This window comes from Equus caballus, chromosome 16 (genome assembly GCF_041296265.1).
Source record: "Equus caballus isolate H_3958 breed thoroughbred chromosome 16, TB-T2T, whole genome shotgun sequence".
NCBI lineage: Eukaryota > Metazoa > Chordata > Mammalia > Perissodactyla > Equidae > Equus > Equus caballus.
The window spans coordinates 98,555,312-98,574,964 of NC_091699.1; the positions used below are offsets into that span (position 1 = coordinate 98,555,312).

A 19,653-nucleotide genomic window follows, 5' to 3' on the forward strand; every position below is an offset into this window, starting at 1 on the left:
AGCATCAGCTCTACTGCCAGGGCCGATCGGTGTCAATTACAATGTTAACTGGAGGATCAACCAGACAGACAGGCACACGGGGACCTCTAATGACCATGGACAGTGACACAAAAACGAGTGTCTGCTGAGGCTGAAGCTTCAATTACATTCTCAGAACTTGAGTAGTGACATAGTCAAACCCCCATCGCCCCGGGAGGCACGTGTCCCCTCAGACAGGGACAGAGATGACCTCTACGCCTCCCCGGGGAGGAGGAGCTGGACAGCTGGAGGGAAAAGTCCAGAACAAACCCAAACGCTGCACACCAGCAAGGGTGGGCCGTGGGCTTACACAACCACACATGTGCGTGTCTGACACGCAACAGAGGGCATCTCAGCTCACCTGAGCCTGCCATCGCCACGTCCAACCAGAGGCAAGTGACCGTCTGCCCAGGCGCAGGGCCTCAGTCAGTGCAGCAAGGCACAGCACGCGCCTTCAGATGGAAGCACACGTGGTCAGCACGACGCAAACCCCCAGATGGTCACACTGACCCAGGACACTACGGACGCAGATGGGCCCGAGGAAAGCAGCACATGGACGGCCATAAGGAGAAGAAAGAGGAGAAGGTTGCAGATGACAGACAACCCCCTCCAGACGAAGGGCCTCTGAGCAAAAGGGCGTGAGAGCCACTCAGCTCCCTGACAGTCAGCAGCCACCAAAGCTCAGGCCAGACACAGAGACACATTTCTCACATGCCAGCTGGAGCCGAAGCCAGGCTAAGGACCAAGGTCCCCGCACATGGCAGGGCCACCGCCCGAGGTCCTCGTGCACAGAGAGACAGAGAGGCCACTGCCCGAGGTCATCGTGCACAGTGAGGCCACCGTCCAAGGTCCCTACGGACAGCAAGGCCACCCATCGACTTCGGGGCTACCTGCCTCATTGCTGACCAGAGACTCTCTTGAGAACAGGTGGACATACACCCCTGAAGGACAAAAAAGAGGTGCATTCTTCTGAAAAGCTCTTCTTGCAGTGTCTAGGGAGGACATTTTAATAACAAAACGAGACCTTAAGGGAAATGATGACCTTAAGTGACCTGGGCAGAGATATCGCCCCTCTTTCTGGAAGAAACCACAGAAAGAGGTTGTACCGACTCCTCTGGGAACAGTTCTCAGCAGCCACAGCGCACAGCACTGTCACCACGTCTAAATCCCTCTACAGAAACAAGAAACAGACTCTGTCTCTTTCTCAATGAGACAGAAAGCGGCTGTTTGGCATGACTTCAGCATCTCACACCATCAACAGTCTCACACGGTCTCTTCTCCACTTCTTCAGTCTTTCTCCTTCTATTATTTTCCCAACAGTCCTGATGTATGAATTTTTTGTTCTGCCTAAAGACACCCCAGTGGCAGATGGGGCACAGCAACAGGGACAACCAGAACGTACGCTCCCTGCAAGCAGGACACGGGCATCCTGTCCCTGAGGTGTCTCTGAGGACACGTAGGTCAGCAGGGAGCAGTGAGCCTAGGGGCCCACCCGACAGACACTCAGGTCCACACAGTCCTCCAATGCAGGACAAAGCAGGACCAGACCCTGACAGAGATGAGCAGGGAGACTGTCAGAGCTGGGGCAGGAAGGAAGCCAGTCGCCTGCACTGTGGCACACGGTCAATCAGGCAGAGGATTAAGATGGACATGCAGTTCCCTTGAAACAAAAGGCATCAACTTACTAAGTTTTCCAAATGGCCTTCCCATTAGGATGAGCGAGAGAAAGCCTGTGGCACCAAAGGAGGGAAGAGCTCCTTAAGAGAGAAAGAGGAAGATTCCAAATCCAGAATAACCAGACATGGCGAGGTGCGGACAGGGAGCGGTTGGGAGAACATGACAATGGCCATCGGACATGGATCAGGAAGACCTGAGCTCAAATCCTGGTCCCACCAGGCTCAGCAGCCCGACCAAGCGACTTGAAGTCCCTCCAGGCTTCGACCTCCTCATCGACAGCAGGACCCGCTGTCACAGACCGCACAGCGCCCAGCCTGGGCCTGAACACTCCAAGGAGGACCAGCTGCACAACCTGCGGGTCCCAGGCAAAACGAAAATGGGGGGCTTTTTTTTTCCCCAAAAACTGAAGAATTTCAAGATCGCAACAGCAGAGCATTCAGCCCAGCGCAGAGCCCTCCTACACCCGGGCCTGTGCAGCTGCAGGTGGAGCTGCCCAACCCCAAGAATGTGGTGGGTTTACGAATCCTCAACATTTTCTCCATGTTTGTCACTCTCCTCTCAGGTCTGCTTCTCTGCAGAGATCAGCCAGAAAAAAAGAGAAAAAACACTCAAAAATAAGGGACCTTAAAAATAATTTAAATGGTCTTAACGTTAAATTGCCTTAAGTTGATGACTGAACTGTGACTATGTAAGGGATACCCCTATTCCTAGGAAGTGTACACCGAGAATTCAGGGGCAAAGAGCCATGCAGTGTGCAACATGTTCTCAAATTATTCAGAAAAAATAACGCGCATGTGTGTGCATGTGCACGTGTGCATGCAGAGAGAGGAGTGGGCACATAGAAGGCAGATGGGGTAAAGGTGGCCTGCGCACAGCACTGGGTGCAGGGTGCACGCAGGTTCTTGTACTCTCGTTCTTGGAACTCTTCTGTGAGGATAGAATGATTTCCAAAGGAAAAGCTACCATCACACAAGGGTCCTGCTGAGCTTGGGAGAGAAGGGAGGGAGGAGCAGGAAAAGCAGGGAAAGGCAAGGTGGGACTCTACACAGAGGGCAGCCGTGGCTCCCTTGTTAACTGCTGAGTCCCCAGCACAGAACCCAGGTCGACAAATGTTTAAGGCAAGAAGGAGAAAGGGAGCAAGATCTCGTGTCCAAACTACCCCGGGGACTAAGGACCCAGGGCAGGAAAACGTGACTGACAGTCCTGCCAATGCCTGGGAACAGGGAGCTGCCCCTTTAAGCACGAGACCCCAGGCTCCAGTGAGCACAGCACACAGTGTGGTGTGGTGTGTACCACGCATGGCACCGTGCGCGCCCAGGGCCCCCCTTCTCTCCATCAGTGACAGGCCCACGCAACCCCCCAGGGCCCACCTAGCATTCCCAGGCCTCAGGGCCCCCTCTGAGGAATGTGGGGCTGCTGACTCACTCACGATGCGCTGGCGCCTCTCACACGCCAGTCCTGATGCCACACGCCCCGTCCTCGAGCCCTCCTTCCAGAAGGGATCTCACAGCTGAGCGCACTGAATAACCTCTTGAGGGCTTTTCCAGCCCTGAAAACTCTACACAAAAACGTCAAAATCAAGCCTGAATGTCCCGGCATGACCACTCTCCCAAGCACTCGTGCAAACGCACACCCTGCTCAACGGTGGAGACACGCTCAGACGCCCACGTTCTCCACTCAGGAAAACCTCCACATGCACAGGCAGCGAAATGCTTATAGTTCACTGTGAAATTTCACAGTGAGAACGTAAGTAATTAAGTCTCTGCCAATAGTCAAGTCGATTTCAGCTGCCAAAATTCTTGTTCCTTGACAGCTTACACAAATAGCAAGAATGTCAAAAGTCTAACAAAGATCTGTAGCTAGAAAAACATTGTAAAAGACAGAGTGCCTTCCTAAAGCAATGAATTTATCAATGAGGGAAACAACTTTGAAGAGTGGATTAATGATTAGTATTAAAATTAAAACATCAGAAGAATTTTAATTTTCTGCTTCATTAGTCCTGCTCATTCATAGTCAAGTAGCACAAAAATGGTTGCGAAGACTAATTTTGCTAAAGACCTTGGAGAAAAGAGGAAAGAACTGTGCCTTCATGAATACTAAAGATGATAACGTAGGAAACCAATAACATTTTATCACTTTATATAAATTAATCTAATTTAGAAATAATTTAGTACTATGATTAATGCAGAACTTGTAATCCAGCCAAGAAAAATTTTTGCACTACTAGTATCAGAAACATGGAACCTAGAGTTGCCAGATACTAAACATCTGCAGTGTTTTATATAATTTGAGAGAAATGGTAAGGGATAGAGGATCGAGAAATATAATTAGAGATCAAAATAAGAGGCATCTGAGAATATTATTTCCCAGATGGGTTCTCAGGAGCTAAACTACATAGGAGCACACACCTCAAAAGATGGCCTCAGCCACAGGCTGCTGGCTAAGATATGAAGACCAAGTATTCTCCTTGAACAATCGTCCTCCCAATGCTGGCACAATTCCCAAGGATCTGGACATGGCTATTTTCTGGTAGATGCAAAGAGGGACCACTTTAAAGAGTTAACTTCCACAACTAAAGGCTGTTCATCTGTGGTTTTACAAAGCAGCAGCTTTAAAAGCTTTATCCCTAGAAATGAAGAACGTCCCAAATGTGCTTTCAATTTATGGAGTCGACACTTAACCAGACAGTAAACTGCTGGATAGTGGAACCACTGCTTGACCTAAACGCTACATGGATCATACTGCTGTTTGTGAAGCTCAGCACATGGCTCCTACAGGGAGTTCCTGTCACTTATTAGCTTGGAAGACCCAGGAAAGCCAGCTGGATGCCACCAGGAGGGGAGAGCACCGTCTCAGGGAGCCGGGCCGTCCTCAGAGATGGGGCACCAGATGCAACAGACACTTTCTCACCCACCTGGCCAACACGCAGAGGCTGTGAAGTGCTTTCACCTACAAGTCCTTTTATGTCACAACATGCCAATGCTATGAAGACCTAACCATTTCCAATAGTCAGAAAATGCAGAGATTTGCAAGATTTATCTCACAGAAAATCCACTTAGCATTTGCTAATACATAGCTCAGGTCCTACAGGCCAGCTGGGTTGGAACGGCACAACGCTGGCTTTCAGAATTAACCCTGCCACCAGCTGCTCATATGAACTTGCACCAGCCAGTTTCTCATCCATAAAAAGTGTGGTTTCAGTCAGAGGTTTAGGACAGACTACTCTAAAATACAACAAACGCCAAGGGGGATGCACACATGTCTATGCGTAAATACGTGGACGGCTCTGAATCAAGTTTTCAGAGACTTCACGAATGTCCTGAGCCCAGCCACGGGTTGTGTTCAGAATCCTCACTCAGGTGGCTCCTCAATCCCTTCCAGTTCTGACACCACGCACCTTTGCAGGCCAAGGTACTGCTTACATCCTTAACTCCATCTTCCCGTGTTTTAGACACAGGAGATTCACAGTGGTAAGCCCATTCCACAAAGAAAATTACCTGGGTGGGGCCGGCCTGGTGGCGCAGAGGTTAAGTGCGCACGTTCTGCTTCAGCAGCCCAGGGTTCACCAGTTTGGATCCCGGGTGTGGACATGGCACCACTTGGCACACCATGCTGTGGCAGGCATCTCACATATAAAGGAGAGGAAGATGGGCATGGATGTTAGCTCAGGGCCAGTCTTCCTGAGCAAAAAGAGGATAATTGGCAGTAGTTAGCTCAGGGCTAATCTTCCTAGAAAAAATAAAAGAAGAAAAGAAAATTACCTGGGCATTTGTAGCCCTCATGTCTCCTGCTTGGAAATCTGAGCCTTGGGATACCGGTTGGGGTCTCTGTCACTGTCTGCACCCCTCGCACACAAGTGTCCACTCTCTAAACGTGTCGTTTGGTGGGAAACAGTTCTCTTCCCCCTAACTCCCTCCCTCTTCCACCTCTTCCTTGGAGAGCAGGGACTACCCCTCACTCACGAGGACCCACACCCAAGCCAGGGGGCCTCTCAGAGCAGTGCTGCCCACACTTCACGGTGTACAAACCATCTGGGACTCCTGCTAAGATGCACACTCTGATTCAGTCGGTCCCAGGTGGGTCTGGGTCTGCATTTCTAATACGCTCCTGGGGACCACTCCAGGCGACCCCAGCTCTCAGCCTCCAGCCCTGATCCCTAAGCCCCCTTCATAGCCTGAGGGCAGTTCACACGCATCTCTGTGGAGTCCTCTAGGGGCCTCTGAGGGGTCCTGAAGCTCTTTGAAAACACTCAAACCCACCCCCTCAGTTGCTTCAAAGAAACAAGTCTGTGTAACACACACATTGTATCACAAGTGGGAGAACCCTGGGTCTCAGAGTCCGACACACCTGGGTGTGAACACCACGATCTAACAATGTGAATTGTGGCAAACTGTTTGCCTCTCTGAGTTTCGTCTGTAAAACCGCCTTATTGAAAGACTTAAAAGAGCTAATGCTGGTAAAGCAACAGCATCGCCAGCTCTAATGACAACTCGATTCGGCACCAGCCCCAGACCTTCCTGATAGTGCCCCAAGAATACTCGAGCAGAGAATCCGTCTGTGCCTCCTGACAAGGTGTGAATTTAGTTATCTTCACATCAGCCCCAAATTCCTCTGTGTCCCCCACACAACCCCACGTGCAAAGAAGGCAGCTGAGAAGCCCAGATTTCTCCTGCCAATTCTGGACCTTGTGGCCAACGCAGGACCCTAAGCATCAGCTTCCGTGCACGTAGAGTGATGGAGGCAGGGCAGACGCCTTCCACAAGAGAACATCCTGCTCCTCTTAAGTCCCCAGGTGCCCCTCAGTCCTCCAAGCGGACAGACAGACGCGGTTCTGATAACACTCTGGGTTTCATGCGATGTTTCTGAGTGACGGCACTCTCCCACTTCCTGTGTTTCACATTTACGTCTGTATCAATTCCTAAACTGTCCTGCTGTGAGCTGCGTAGTCCTCATTACGGATTAATCGAAACACAACACTATTCGTCCATTCTTTGTTGCTGTTGTTAAGAACCTTCCCAAAGTATTTCTGTTTACCATCAGGAGGCCATGGGCAGCTGTGAGGTCAGTTAACGCTCAAGGGAAATCTTTATCTCACGTAACAGATCCATTGGCTGTAAAGTTAAGACAAGTCACACTTTAAGGACACTGAGAAAGCATGACATTGAAAGGAACATGAAGGAAATCTGTCAGGAAAGAAAAACACAACCACGTCAAGGAGAACTGTCACTTGCAAGATTTTTATGTATCACTTTGGCCCAAACTAGAGAATAATTACATACTGTATTAAATTAGTAGACGAACATCTGATTTAGTTTACTGATCAGAGCAATGTGGCAGTCAAGCAACAACTGAGTCCAGTGATTCTCGCCCTCCAGTGCACCAAAATGCCCTGGATGAATATACCTAGACACGGACATCTGGATAAGCACAGAGAGGAGGCAGGGAGGGGGCACACGGGGGTCCCATCCTAACCGGGCCCGGCAGTGCCCAGCCATCAGCACTTCTAAGCGCCCCAGCAGGTTCTAATTTATAACCAGAGTTGAGAATCACGTTTAGTCTTTTGCTTTAAAGTCATTTTGAGAAAGTGCAAACTTGAGACACGCACTATGATTCGAGACTCTTCTCCGCGCTTTAGTCTTTCCTGCACTCAACAACTTTTCTACAGTGAGCCTGCGCTGCGGTCATCAGAGAACATAAAGTGAAAAGAGTTAAAGACAGCCCGCACCACGAAGTCCCCAGCATGAACGACTCCCCGCCACTCTCCTGCTTCCTCGACGCTCAAACACACTGCAGGATCCAGACCCTCCTTATTAGATCTCCCCTCTTCCGACCCTCAAGATTCAGTGTGACATAGGCTATCACCGCGAGAAACAGCCGCTGTGTTCACGAACTCCACAGTTCTGCTGAGACAATAGGTATCTACCTCCTAACGTCTGGGGTTTTCCACACACCAGAACCTAACTGGCTGCCCACTGGAACCACCTGGGAGGTTGTAAAACTGCCCCCAGGCCTGGCCACAGCGAGACCAGTTAAATCAGAATCTCTGGGCTGAGACCACCCACGTTTTATATCCCGGTGATTCCAAGGCGCAGCCTCGGCGGGGACCCTGGCTTGAAGAGAGTTAATCTGTCTCCACACCTGGAGATAAGAAGCTCCTGGCTGAAAAGCACAGTGCCTAGAAATCCTGACACTGTGTAATTTCAGAGACGGGTATTCACGGATACACACTGACGTTCAGTTTCAAGTTGGCAAGAAATAAAACTAGGACGCAAAGTAACAAATGTGTCCACCGTTCTCCCTTCTAATTGGCATAAGTCACCATATTCGATATCTAAATACAAGAAATCCTGAGAACACTGTTACCTGTAGTCACATATTCTGACCAAGGGCCGAATATGGGCAAAACGAAACTGGACGGGACGTGTTTTCACAGGTTCTGTGTTTATCCCGAGGAAGTCAGGACCGCGCTCTCACAAGCAAGAGTCTCAGAGCGAAGGCCTACATGCCGACCATTCCTGTTCTTTGTAAATCTGAAATAAAAGTGTGTCTTTGCCACTTTTAAAGAGGCCCGATGCTGCCTGATTATTCCCCTCGCGTGCCCCTGGCTTCCGCTCCTCTCTCCCGGAAGCCTGCGCTGCCGTGCTGCGCAGCTCTGCTCTCTGCAGACGACACTCGCTCTGTGACCAGAGACTTCCAGACACGAGCAGCAGAGAATTTCAATAGCAAAACCCTGCAATCAAACAGCTTTTACTAATAGTGCACTTTTAGTGAGTGAAACCTCCATTTTCAGAGTTGAGTGAAATAGACATATCTATAACCAACATGGAAATTCTGGAAAGTACTATTAAATGAATTCAAAATGTCTAAGAAATTATTTTAAAGAAACGGCTTCGTCCTTTTCTGTTTCAAGGCACTATGCATCTGTAATAAGCTTTTTTACAGAACAGGAGGGTTCTTAGTCTCAGGAGGAAGGCTCCACAGCATCCTTCGTTCTCCAAGGCAAAGGCACGTGTGACAGAGAGCACAGGGCGTGCAGGCAGAGGCCCGAGCACACACAGCAGAAAGACTCAGGCCAAACTCCAGAGAGGGCACAGCCACCACACGGCAGGGGTGCAGCCCCCCAGTAAAGAAAATGAGTGACTCACTCAGCGAGGCTGTACTGAGCACCGACTGACACGATGCCGCCCCTAAGTCCCCGAGATGCAAGTCGGAAGGCCCTGCTCTCCTGGAACCTGGAAGGCGGGGACAGAAATTAACTGTGTTCTTACAGCAGTGACAATGCCCCAAGGCCGCAGTGCAGGGTGACAGAGAGCAGGAAACCGGCCAGGCCAGGGTCAACAGAGGCTGCTCTGCGGAGGGCCCTTCACTGGATCTGAAGGATAAGCTGAAAGCTGAGGAGGTGAAGGGGTAGGTTTTGTGGGCAAGGAACACAAAGGCGAGTGTGGCTGGGGCACAAGGAGGGAAGGGAAGGGCCAGTTAAGGCTGCCAAGGAAGGGGAGCGCAGCCAATGGCCCCAAGGAAGGGGAGCGCGGGCCTGACCTGCGAGTCAGAGGCACTGGAGGCGCCGTGCAGCCGCCAGGAAGGAGGACAGACATGTGGGGGCCGAGCGCAGAGATGCGGCCTGGGCCAGGACATCAGGAGTCATCAGGAGCTGCGGGAGGGGGCGAGCCACATGACACTCCCCACAGGCTTCACACAAACCCAACAGATCCCAACATCCCCCTGAAGCCACAGTTGCACTTGTGAGGGACGAGTCCCAAAACAACACAGTCACCCCGACTCTCCACTTACAGACGAAGGGACCAACTGCGATTGCTAATCACTTTGACAGACGGGAGACGCAAGGCTTCTGTGACCACAGGGGCAATCACTAATAATTACTACCGTGGTCCAAGAGAAGAATCTGGATCTTTTACGTAACTAATTAAATAATTACGTCATCCTGGAGGAACCCTGAATCGACTCATGGAAAGACATTTCGTCTCCCGTCAGTCTCCGTGCTGCCGTTAGACGCAGAGACGCAAGACAACCAGGAAAATGAGAGAGCAGAGAAAGTTATAATTATAGAAATGCAGCATAAAGAACAAAGGCTGAAATCCGTCACGGGTCTAAGGGGAAACAATCCTCACAAGTAACCATTTACACCGCGAGGAGTCTGCAGATCAGAACAACATGATGTTTTAGGCATACTATTTCTTCTTTCTAATTCAGGAACTGGAAACTTGGTGTCTCAAGCACAAGGAATTCAACAGTCAGGCCTTCTGCCTGGCTGATGCCCAGCGGCCTCAGTTCAAGAGAAAGAACTGGAGTCGAGCGGAAAGGCAGGCCAGGGGCGCACCCGGCGGAAGAGGCTTGTTTCTGACGAGAATGGAGGCTCAGGCTTCAGAGACCCAACAGGCCACCCCTCACCCACCTGGGCCCCCGGAACCGGGGCTTCAACTGGCCATTGTGCCTTGTCCACCACCTGACCTTTTCACCCCTTGGTCACCACAGAACGTGAATGACCTAGACACGGTCAGCATGACGAGAGATAACAGTGGGTTCAGCTATCCAGCAAAATTCTCCCGTCAAATCAGATTTCTGATGGGGAAAGGAGGTCGAGATGTCTCCACATGGATATTATTTTGGGGGGGGGAGGCGGGTGAGGTAAATTATCCCTGAGCTACCATCTGTGCCAATCTTCCCCCATTTTGTAAGTGGGTCACCGCCACAGCCTGGCTGGCAAGTGGTATAGGTCTGCACCCGGGATCCAAACTGTGAACCCGGGCCGCCAAAGCAGGGCACACAAACTTAACCGCTATGCCACCGGGCCGGCCCCTCCACAGGGATTTTTATAAACCTAAACTGTCGCTTGGTTCTCATCAATCCAGCTACACAATCCTGCAAGAAGCAAGCACAGTAAAGAACCCCAGGACCTCTGGGGAATGAAGTCGCCCTGACCTGAAATGTGAGTGGACAAGGACCGGCCTGGAGTGGCTCTGGGGTCCCAGGGCAGCGTCGGGGTGAGTGGTGGGATCCCACCCGTTCAAAGTCGCCCTACCTGAGGCCCTCCCACGTGCACAGCCCAGGGCCTGGAGGGCAGAGACGCACGCCAAGGACAGAGGCGGAGGAAGCTCCCATGCCCAGAGACACGCGGAGGAAGAACCACGAGAGAACGACGCAGAGACGCTCAGGCTCTCGGGAGCAGCTCCCACAAGAGTGCGAGAAGGGACAAAACGAGACGGGTCGGCGGGTGCACCTCACCCCGCCTCCCTCCTCCACAGCTGCTGCAGCCGGTACAGCCCCAGGTGAGGAAACACAGATGAGAGAAAGGGCAGGGCCGGATGGTGCCCAAGTGCCCTCAGGCAGGGAGGCCACGCCACAGCCCGAGCAAAGGAGGGCTGGACAACGGGTTCTCGAAGAGCCCTTGGTGCCGGGGGTAAGGCTGGAGCTACCACCACAGGGCTCCTGACCCCTCCCCACACACGCCACAGGGGCCCAGGCTGGGGCACCCTCTGCCTCTCCGTCTGTCCTCGTGCTGCAGCCTGAGGAGCTGGGCCCAGAATTCCTCTTCATGGGGAGACCAGAGCCCGAGGAACCTCCACCTCAGCCCCAGCAGCCGGGCCAGGCCTGCGCCAGAGGGAAGCGGGAGACAGGTGCAGGGAGTCTGAGAGCAACATCTTATGCTAGAGTCAACCCTCAATGACCACACGCAGCCAGAAAGTACAGAATATGCCCAAGATGTTGCAGAGTGCTTTTAAAAGCATTAAGTGAAGAAAAATAAAACCATTTCATGCCTGTGCTACACTAAGTTGAGACGCTCGATAAACTGTTACAAATGGAATGCCCACCGTGGAGAAAGACAGAAAGAAATGAACTGTAAATTTTAAAATATAGGGGCCAGCCCCGTGGCCGAGTGGTTAAGTTCACACACTTGGCTTCAGTGGCCCAGGGTTTCACGGGTTCGGATTCTGGGAACAAACATGACACCGCTCATCAGGCCACACTGAGGCAGCGTCCCACATAGCACAGCCAGAGGGACTCACAACTAGAATATACAACTATGTACTGGGGGGCTTTGGGGAGAAAAAGAGAAAAAAAAGATTGGTAACAGACATTAGCTCAGGGCCAATCTTCCTCACCAAAAGAAATAAATAGGTAAGCATACAAAAATACATAAATATTTATATGTATATAAGAGATGAGGGAGCAGCACATCCCAAAGGTTATGGGATGTGTCTTTTCACACCAGCTCACATCAAGGTGATAACTGAACATAAGCACCTACCTCTGTGAGGCTGGCTCTGAGTTGTCTCAGATGAGGGATGAAGAAAAGCGCATAAACCAATCTGGTCAGTTGATTCACAGCAAATTTTCCAATTAGCTTCTTCTACTTAAAAGTGGGGCGAGGAGAGGAGGTCACAAACACAAGATTTCTTGACGTCTTAGCACCCGGAAGGGAGTTCAGAGGTCACGTGTCCTGAATTGCAGCCTGTGCTGACCTGGAAACTTGGTCCCACAGGGAACAACTCACCCAAGCAACGCGGCGGGAGGGCAGCCGCGGGAGCCCAGGCCAGCCGCCGCTCCAAGTGTACAGGAAGCGCCTGAGCATCACAGACCCGCAGGGACACTGCCCTGCACTGCCGCCCTGGTGGCCATGGGGGACTAAAGAGGAACCGTAGGGCCAGGCTGCTTCCAGACTCAGTTCCACTACAATTCAGAAATTTAAATGACTCACACACTTCCTCCCCTAAGGTACAGCTTCTTTCTTTACCCTTTCTCTGAACCTGTCTTTGAAGTTCCCCGTTGCCATGCTCCTCTGATGCTCTCCTGACCATCGCGGCACTAACAGGACTCTCGCGTGCACTGGTGTCTCCTGGGCCTAGAAGCAGGTGGTCAACAGCCATTCGCCAGAGAAGGGAGGCTTCAGCTCAGCAAGAGACAACACCCTGACGTGAACCTGGTAAGGCCTGCAGACCCTGCCGCAGGCAGGCTGCCCAAGTCGCCACCTGCTCATAAACTGCAGGAACTAAGGAGAACCACAACTCCCTTCTGCATGATTTCATAGATTTCATTTCATATTCACCAGGCAGGACCTCGTATTCTCCTTTCTTTTTCCAGGAAAGGTAGAATTCCAGCCAGGGGGACTTCTCTACTCTGACTTCAGAGTATAATGACGTTTGTCCTGAAAGCTTGCTCGTCAGTCCCAGCTACTCGTCTGTCCATGGTCAGGAGGAATTCATGAGCACCCCTACACACACGCGCGCGCGCACACATATACAAACATACACACACATGCATGCACATAAACACAAACATACACTGCACACATGTGTACATACACATGCACACATACGTGTGCAGTTACACACTTAGACACGTGCACAAACATGCACATACATGTGCATACACACACACATGCCCTCTCTCCCTAGAGGGAAAGGTAGCTTTTTGTCAGTGTAAAACTAACTACAAAGTTTACATCAGAAGGCAGTCTTCCCTCCTCTCTGTCCTCATCCTGCCAGCCTTTCCCTCCCAGTCCTGGCCTGGAGGACACTCCCCGCCGCCACACCCCCACCCTGATGCTGATGCACAGGGACCTCCAACACTGCTGCCACAGGGAGCCTGGAAACTGGCACAACCCTCACTTCAGGGACGAGGAAACTGAGGGTCCCCATGTGACAAAGGCAACACAGTCAGCAGGGAAACTGGAACTAGGGCTCGTGTCTGGGTCCCGATCCAGCCTCCTTTCCTCACAGACTGGCAGTCAAGTCTCTATCCTGACACCGCTGACGAGGCCTCTGGCCAGGAAGGGGAGACTAGAAAGGATTTCATTCAATCAATTAACTAAAGTAATTGGTGTCATTAGAAGGCTGCTGTGAGGCCGTCAAGGTACACAAAAGGCAGGTTTGAAGAGATGTTAACAAGAGAACTACCCTAGTCTCATCCCTTGACAGTAAGAGACATTCGTAATCCAATTCAGAACTTTCCAGTCTAGATTTGTGACAGTCGTTCGGAAACATTCATATAACATGATAGCAACAGAAATAAATTTCAACATAACCTGGGAAGATACCAAAATAACTTAAAGGAAAGCAATCATTGTTTCCAACATCTCAATTATAACCAGCAGTGCATGAAAACAAAACTTAAATCTCCTCCAGGTATATTCTATTAAGGAACTCAAATGTTTGGAAAAAACTTACGTGCATAACAAATTGTATATATTAATTGCAAATATACTGATTATTGGTTTAAGAATCTGTGTCCTAGGTCAGAAAAAAATGCTGCAATTCACTGCAACCAAGAAAAACAGCTGAGGGTACAGGTAACTTTCAAATAAGAATAATTCATGAAAGCTGGAGCCGTTGAAGCAAAGTCCGCACCCCGCAAGTCATTCTTGCCCAAGTGCTGTCTCTATTTCAAACATCAGGAGAAGGACCACTGGGCAGAGGAAAACCCCAGCAGCTGGCTTCTTTGATAGGGGCACAGTCCCTCTGGATTCGAGATTCCCTAAAACTCTGGCCAAAAGAGAGACAAGCGGGACAGAAACACAGCTCCTCACGGTCCCTCACAGGCTCCTCTCATCGCGGACACAGAGCTCAGAGCGCTCGGCCAGCTCGTCCCCAGCAGCCCGCACACACCACTTCCTGACCGTCCCAAGTGCCCCGTGCCCACGTCAGCACCGCTGGGGGATGAAACAGCAGACAGAAGACCGAGAGAAACAGACGACTAACGCAGCTGCTCTTTGGGTTGTGGGATGGTGAGCAATTTTCACAACAGTTTCCAATGGGAACATATCACCTTTGTGCTCAGAAAACCAGGCGTGAACATGTCTTATGAACCATGAAACTGTATGCAGTGTTGCATTTCCACTTTACCCTTTATGGACCACTTTAGCCCACAGAGTCTTACTCCACGTGACTCTCCTCCTGGGAACGCTGCTTAAGTCTGCGTGTACAGTGCGCTCACACAGCCAGCACATCCTGAAGTCCACTATCTTAGGGAGGAAGTGGTTCTCTTCTGTTTATCATCAAGAGATTTGGTTTCTTTTTGATTGATTTGGTCATGTAAGGAGTTATCAGCATAGACAGAGAGAAGCCAAGCCAGTAAGCAAGGAGCCTCCCACTGCTCATCCCACGTCCCAGACGTCCCATGGAAGCAGATCTGAAGTTCCCGACACCGCGTCGTGGCCCCTCTTCTCGGAAAAGTCCTGAAATCCTCTAGAACGCTATCGTCACAGGAGCTCCCTCAAGCTCAAACACACCAGGCCTCCCACAGCGTCCAGTAAGACAGGGAAGTTCCCATCTCAACAGACGCTCATTTTCCGCACAGGTAAAGAAAGAGGAAGTGCAGAGGTTTATTCTTTCCCAAACCACACATCCTTAGGCACAGAAATCTGAAGTGATATTTTACACCATCAGAAACACATAACGCTATGGCTTTATTATAAACGAATAGATCAGAATTCTAATTGGCTTTAATCCTTTTAGTGTTGGAAGATTTGCCATCTCTGAATCCTTTCAGAGGAGCAATTCCCAAAGCAACAAGTGCCCAATCGTGTTTCACGTCCTCTGCTGCCCCCTTGTGCTCTCACGTTTAGTGGCGGAGAGCTCACAAACACCAGTCACTTAACTCCCCGAAACACGGCAATGGAATCCCAGAAACCAGATCCAGAAAGAGCCTCAGAACAGAGACCAGCATGCTCATCTCAGAGAAGACGAACCTGCAGGGTTTTGTGACCGGCTCAAGATCACACACGCAAGATGCACAGAGCAACTATTAGCAAATAGAACGTAACCTCTGAGAGCGCTGATTCCTCCCTGAAATCACTGAAATGGAGGTGCTGGCCTGGAGGAAAGAAATCGTGGGGTTTTGGAGGCAGGCAGATCAGAGTTTAGATTTTAGATCACCACTTCACAACCACCCCAGCCTCCGTTCCCCATCCACAAAATGGGATAAATAATAACTATTGCAGAGGCATCGGAATGACTCAGTAGGACGTGTTCATTGAGCCCCCAGCACAAGTATCTCTGACACAATAATACACTAAGTGGTAAGACAACTATTAAAATATGTACTTTTTTTTTTTTTTTTTTTGGTGAGGAAGATTGTCCCTGAGCTAACACCTGTGCCAATCTTCCTCTATTTTGTATGTCAGATACCACCACAGCATGGCTTGATGAACAGTATGTAGGTCCACACCCAGGATCAGAACCCATGAACCCTGGGCTGCCAAAGCAGAGCACACAAACTTAACCACTACACCACTGGGCCAGCACCAAAACTGTTTTTAAGTTCTTACAGCCTTTGAGATCTCTGGACAAAGACATTCTAAAATACTGAATGAAAGCATGTAAATCTGAACTTTTTCAAAATTGGCACAAAATAAAACTTGAAAAAATAAAGCTACTTTTTCTAACTCTTGTGTCTGTTTGACTATCAAATCTATTCTTTTTTAATACAAATAAAGTTGTAACAGAAAGTGCCATGCAGCAAACACTTGCAAGATGAAGCTGTGGACAGGCCCTCAGACGAGGTGGCGAGAACATGAGGCAGACCTCGGGGCCGTGGTGTGGAGTCACGATTCCCGACTCCCCGCAGGGCCGGGAGGGCCAGCTGCAAAGGCGGACGCCAGGACCGCAGTCCAGACTCACTGGCAACGACATCAACTTGGGCCAGTCCTTTCGTCTCCGCTCCCCTTCTTGACCTGGGAACGGAGCCGCCCTCGACCCCTTGACGTCCCCAGTGAGGGGAGAACGAACGTGAAAACCCCAGCAAACTCTCAAGCGCCTCAGTGAAGCAGGTCAGACTCAGCTAAACCTGACTAAGGCAGCACCCAACACTCAGGCCGTTACCAGAGCGAGGAAGAAAAGCCGAACTGCAAAGGGCGAAGACAACTGAGATCACGGGCCTGTTGAACACACTCCACCCCCTGCAAAATCTCCTCCCTCTGTAATTCCACCAGTTTCTGATGGAGCTTTCTCCAAAACCTCTGGTGACACATCAATCTTTGGCTCTCACACCAATTTCAGTCCAGGGTGTCCTGACAGCAGGACTGACAGAGCATTCCCCGACTGCATACACAAAGCAAACGCTGGCAGGGCGGATGCAATCAGTCATGTGCCCTGAAAACGACTTGTACTGGTGACTGACAGCCGCGGTGAGGTGCTGGGAACTCTGTTCCGTTTGTGGCTGCGGCCGACCGGCCACACCGGCTGGTGACGGGCACTGACCGCTGACCCGTAGCAGTCAGCACTCACTTGCAATGGGCCTGGACCCCAACGTTTCAGACGCGAGTGGGACATCACTGGAGTGGGGACACAGCAGTCACGGACCACCTGGGAGGGAGGGAACGCAACGCCACTGCGGTGTCGGGGGCGTCCCGCTCACACCTGCCGGACCAGCCCAGCAGGGCTCCGGGGGCCTGTCCATGAGCAGGTTCACTCGGGCTCTTGGACCGACCCCACAGTCACACCGTATCTGCACCCAGAGAGCAGAATAAGTCCTGTCGGAGACACAGAGAAGACCCAGCCACCCACACACACGAGGCAGCTCACCGTGAAATGCACTGTTGTCCACCAAAAAATGCCTGCGATACCGCGCGCGGCTCCTCTCCGCCAGGTTCCAGGAGCTCATGTCAGGCTTCTGCACGCATCCGAACCAGCTGCCCTGCGAGGGAGACAGAGAAAATGATGAAGCCGCACGCGCCGCCGGCCTCAGAATGCCACCAGTTACGGAGCTGCTCCAGGAATCCCGAGCCCAAGGAACTCCCCTAGGCCTCCACGGGGTAGAGTGCGTTCCACACGCAGCACAGCAGCGTTTTCAAGCAGCCCTCTCAGGGCTCAGAGTTACTGCTGCCCCCGAGGAAAGCAGATCCCCCAGCAGGAACAAGTTTCAGGACTGGTTTATGTGCCCCAGGCCTCGCCATGTTCACACTCGGCTGGAACCAACCCAGTCCGTGCTGGTGGCTTCTGGGAAACGTCAGTCGCAGGAGGGGAGGCGACGACCACTCCCAGCTCCTGAATTCGGGGTCAGGACCACCCTGTGGACTACATAATCAATCCATGGAAATCCTAGAAATTCTAACAGCGTCCACATAGCCATGGGCAAGCCAAACACGGTAACAAAGTTGCCTCCCTCTTTGGGTTCATTACCAGTGTCCATTTAGGACCACCAGGGCCTGCGTCTCCCCAACCTGCGCCCATTGGTGTGATCAGCGCCGCACAGGCCTCAAGCGGCACCTGCTCCTCCATGAGGCTTTCCCCTTCACAGACAGAGAAACACGATCCCAACTCAAACAGGGACTTGGAAAGCAGAGAGCTGAGCTGATGAATTAACCTCCTCCAAAAGCTGATGTGCATAACCCCAAACAAGGCCCTCCTTGTTCTCAGGATTTGGCTAAAGCAACTTCTCAGAATTCCAGCTTATCTCTGGTCACAGAATAAAGCCAGGCAAAACCAAGCAAGGCTGGTGTGAAGGAAAACCCACAGGTGAGAACAACCTGTCACCGGTCCTAGTGAAGTGGCTGAGAGCTCTGGGAGGCCCTCCAGGAGGAAGCCGGCCCCTCACGGAAAACATCACCTAGCAGAGCTGTGTTCACTCGGGGATGGCATGAGGAGGAGCCCAGGCTCCTCCTGACCGTCCCCAGGGGGCTTCGAACTCCACCACCTCCTATTTCTCTGGCTCCGTGCTGACTCCCCCTTCCGGCCCCATCCCCACCCGGCTGAATCTGGCTGCTCATCCTGCTCCCTCAGCCTGAGGGCCCATCACTCTCAGATAACACCACCTACCACCAATCTAAAACAGGACAGAAAACAGATGGTTACAGAGCCGGCACCCTGCCCTCTCCCCAGCCAATACTACATACTACAAAGATCTCTTTAAAAACAATAGTTATATGTGCTCATTAATTTCAAAAAACAAACGACACCAAAATTCATCAAATTTTTTTTCAATTGAAAAATCCCCTCTTCCCTCATTTCATGTTCCTCTCCTGGAACGACCACTGTGTTTGGTGTGTATCATTCCACTTCATTTTCTATGCATTTATTTATTTATTTATACATACATTCACATATGTAATTTTTGAAGACTTCTATATTTTTAAAAGAATACTTTTTTTCAAGAACTGGAAATAATTTACAGTAATATCAGCAGTAACTATTTCCTACAGAAAGTATATTCATGATTTATATTATAAGTTACAGGGAATTAGGAGAACCTGTCTGCATTCATGCTCACTTTTCCTTACTAACTTGATCTTGTGGTTTCAAGGTTTCATTCTTCACTTTGCCCTCTCTGTTCATCCTCAATTCAAGGAAGGAGGCTGGTGGAGCCAGAAGATGAAAGAATAATGTGCATTTGTATACAGGTAGCAAAACATTTGCACAGACTTGACTCTGGCGCGGTCCTTACTCTGACCAGATGAAAGGAGGAGAGGAAGGGTCAGGGAGGGACTTCCTGCTGCTGGAAAAGGCAGCCATGGACTTGAATCCCACCTGCGGGCCCCAAACCAAGGCTCCAGCCATGACAGGCTAGAGGCGCTGGACTGCCACGTAACGTGGAGGCTAATCTTCATTCCTCCCTTCAAAGGGAGGAACCTAATTCACCTCCCTTTGAATATAGGCTGGACTCAGGGACTCATTTCTAACAAATCAGAATTGATGTTATGAGTCTTCCAAGACTGGGTCATAAACAAGACACAGCTTCTGCCTGGCCCTGGTCTCTCCGGATGCTTGCCCTGGGAACCCAGCCGCCAAGTCATGAGGACACGTGCATGTCCCAGCTGAGAGCCCAGAGAGGCCCACAGCCAACACCAACCCAGACCTGCGAGTGGATGCACCTGCAGATGATTCTAATGCCAGGCTTCAAGTCTCCCAGATGCGCCCCAAACACAGAGGAGCAGAGACAGACCCTCTCCTCTGTATTCCATCTGCATTTCTGACCCAAAGAAACAGGGAAAGATAGTAAATAATT

The 19,653-nt window shown here is 50.9% G+C and overlaps 1 protein-coding gene across 25 annotated transcripts in view; it reads right to left on the reverse strand.

Moving 5' to 3' along the window:
• PLCH1 (phospholipase C eta 1) overlaps window positions 1-19,653 on the reverse strand; it is a 208,936-nt gene that overhangs the window by 163,451 nt on the left and 25,832 nt on the right. For 24 of the 25 annotated variants that reach the window (XM_023621163.2, XM_070239200.1, XM_070239183.1 and 21 more), the window contains one exon: window positions 17,235-17,346. In XM_023621163.2, coding sequence (XP_023476931.2) covers window positions 17,235-17,313 — 79 coding nt within the window. In that variant the 5' untranslated portion in view covers window positions 17,314-17,346. Of the gene's footprint in view, window positions 1-17,222; window positions 17,347-19,653 lie in introns of all 25 variants that reach the window. The other variant, XM_070239187.1, reaches the window with a different exon arrangement.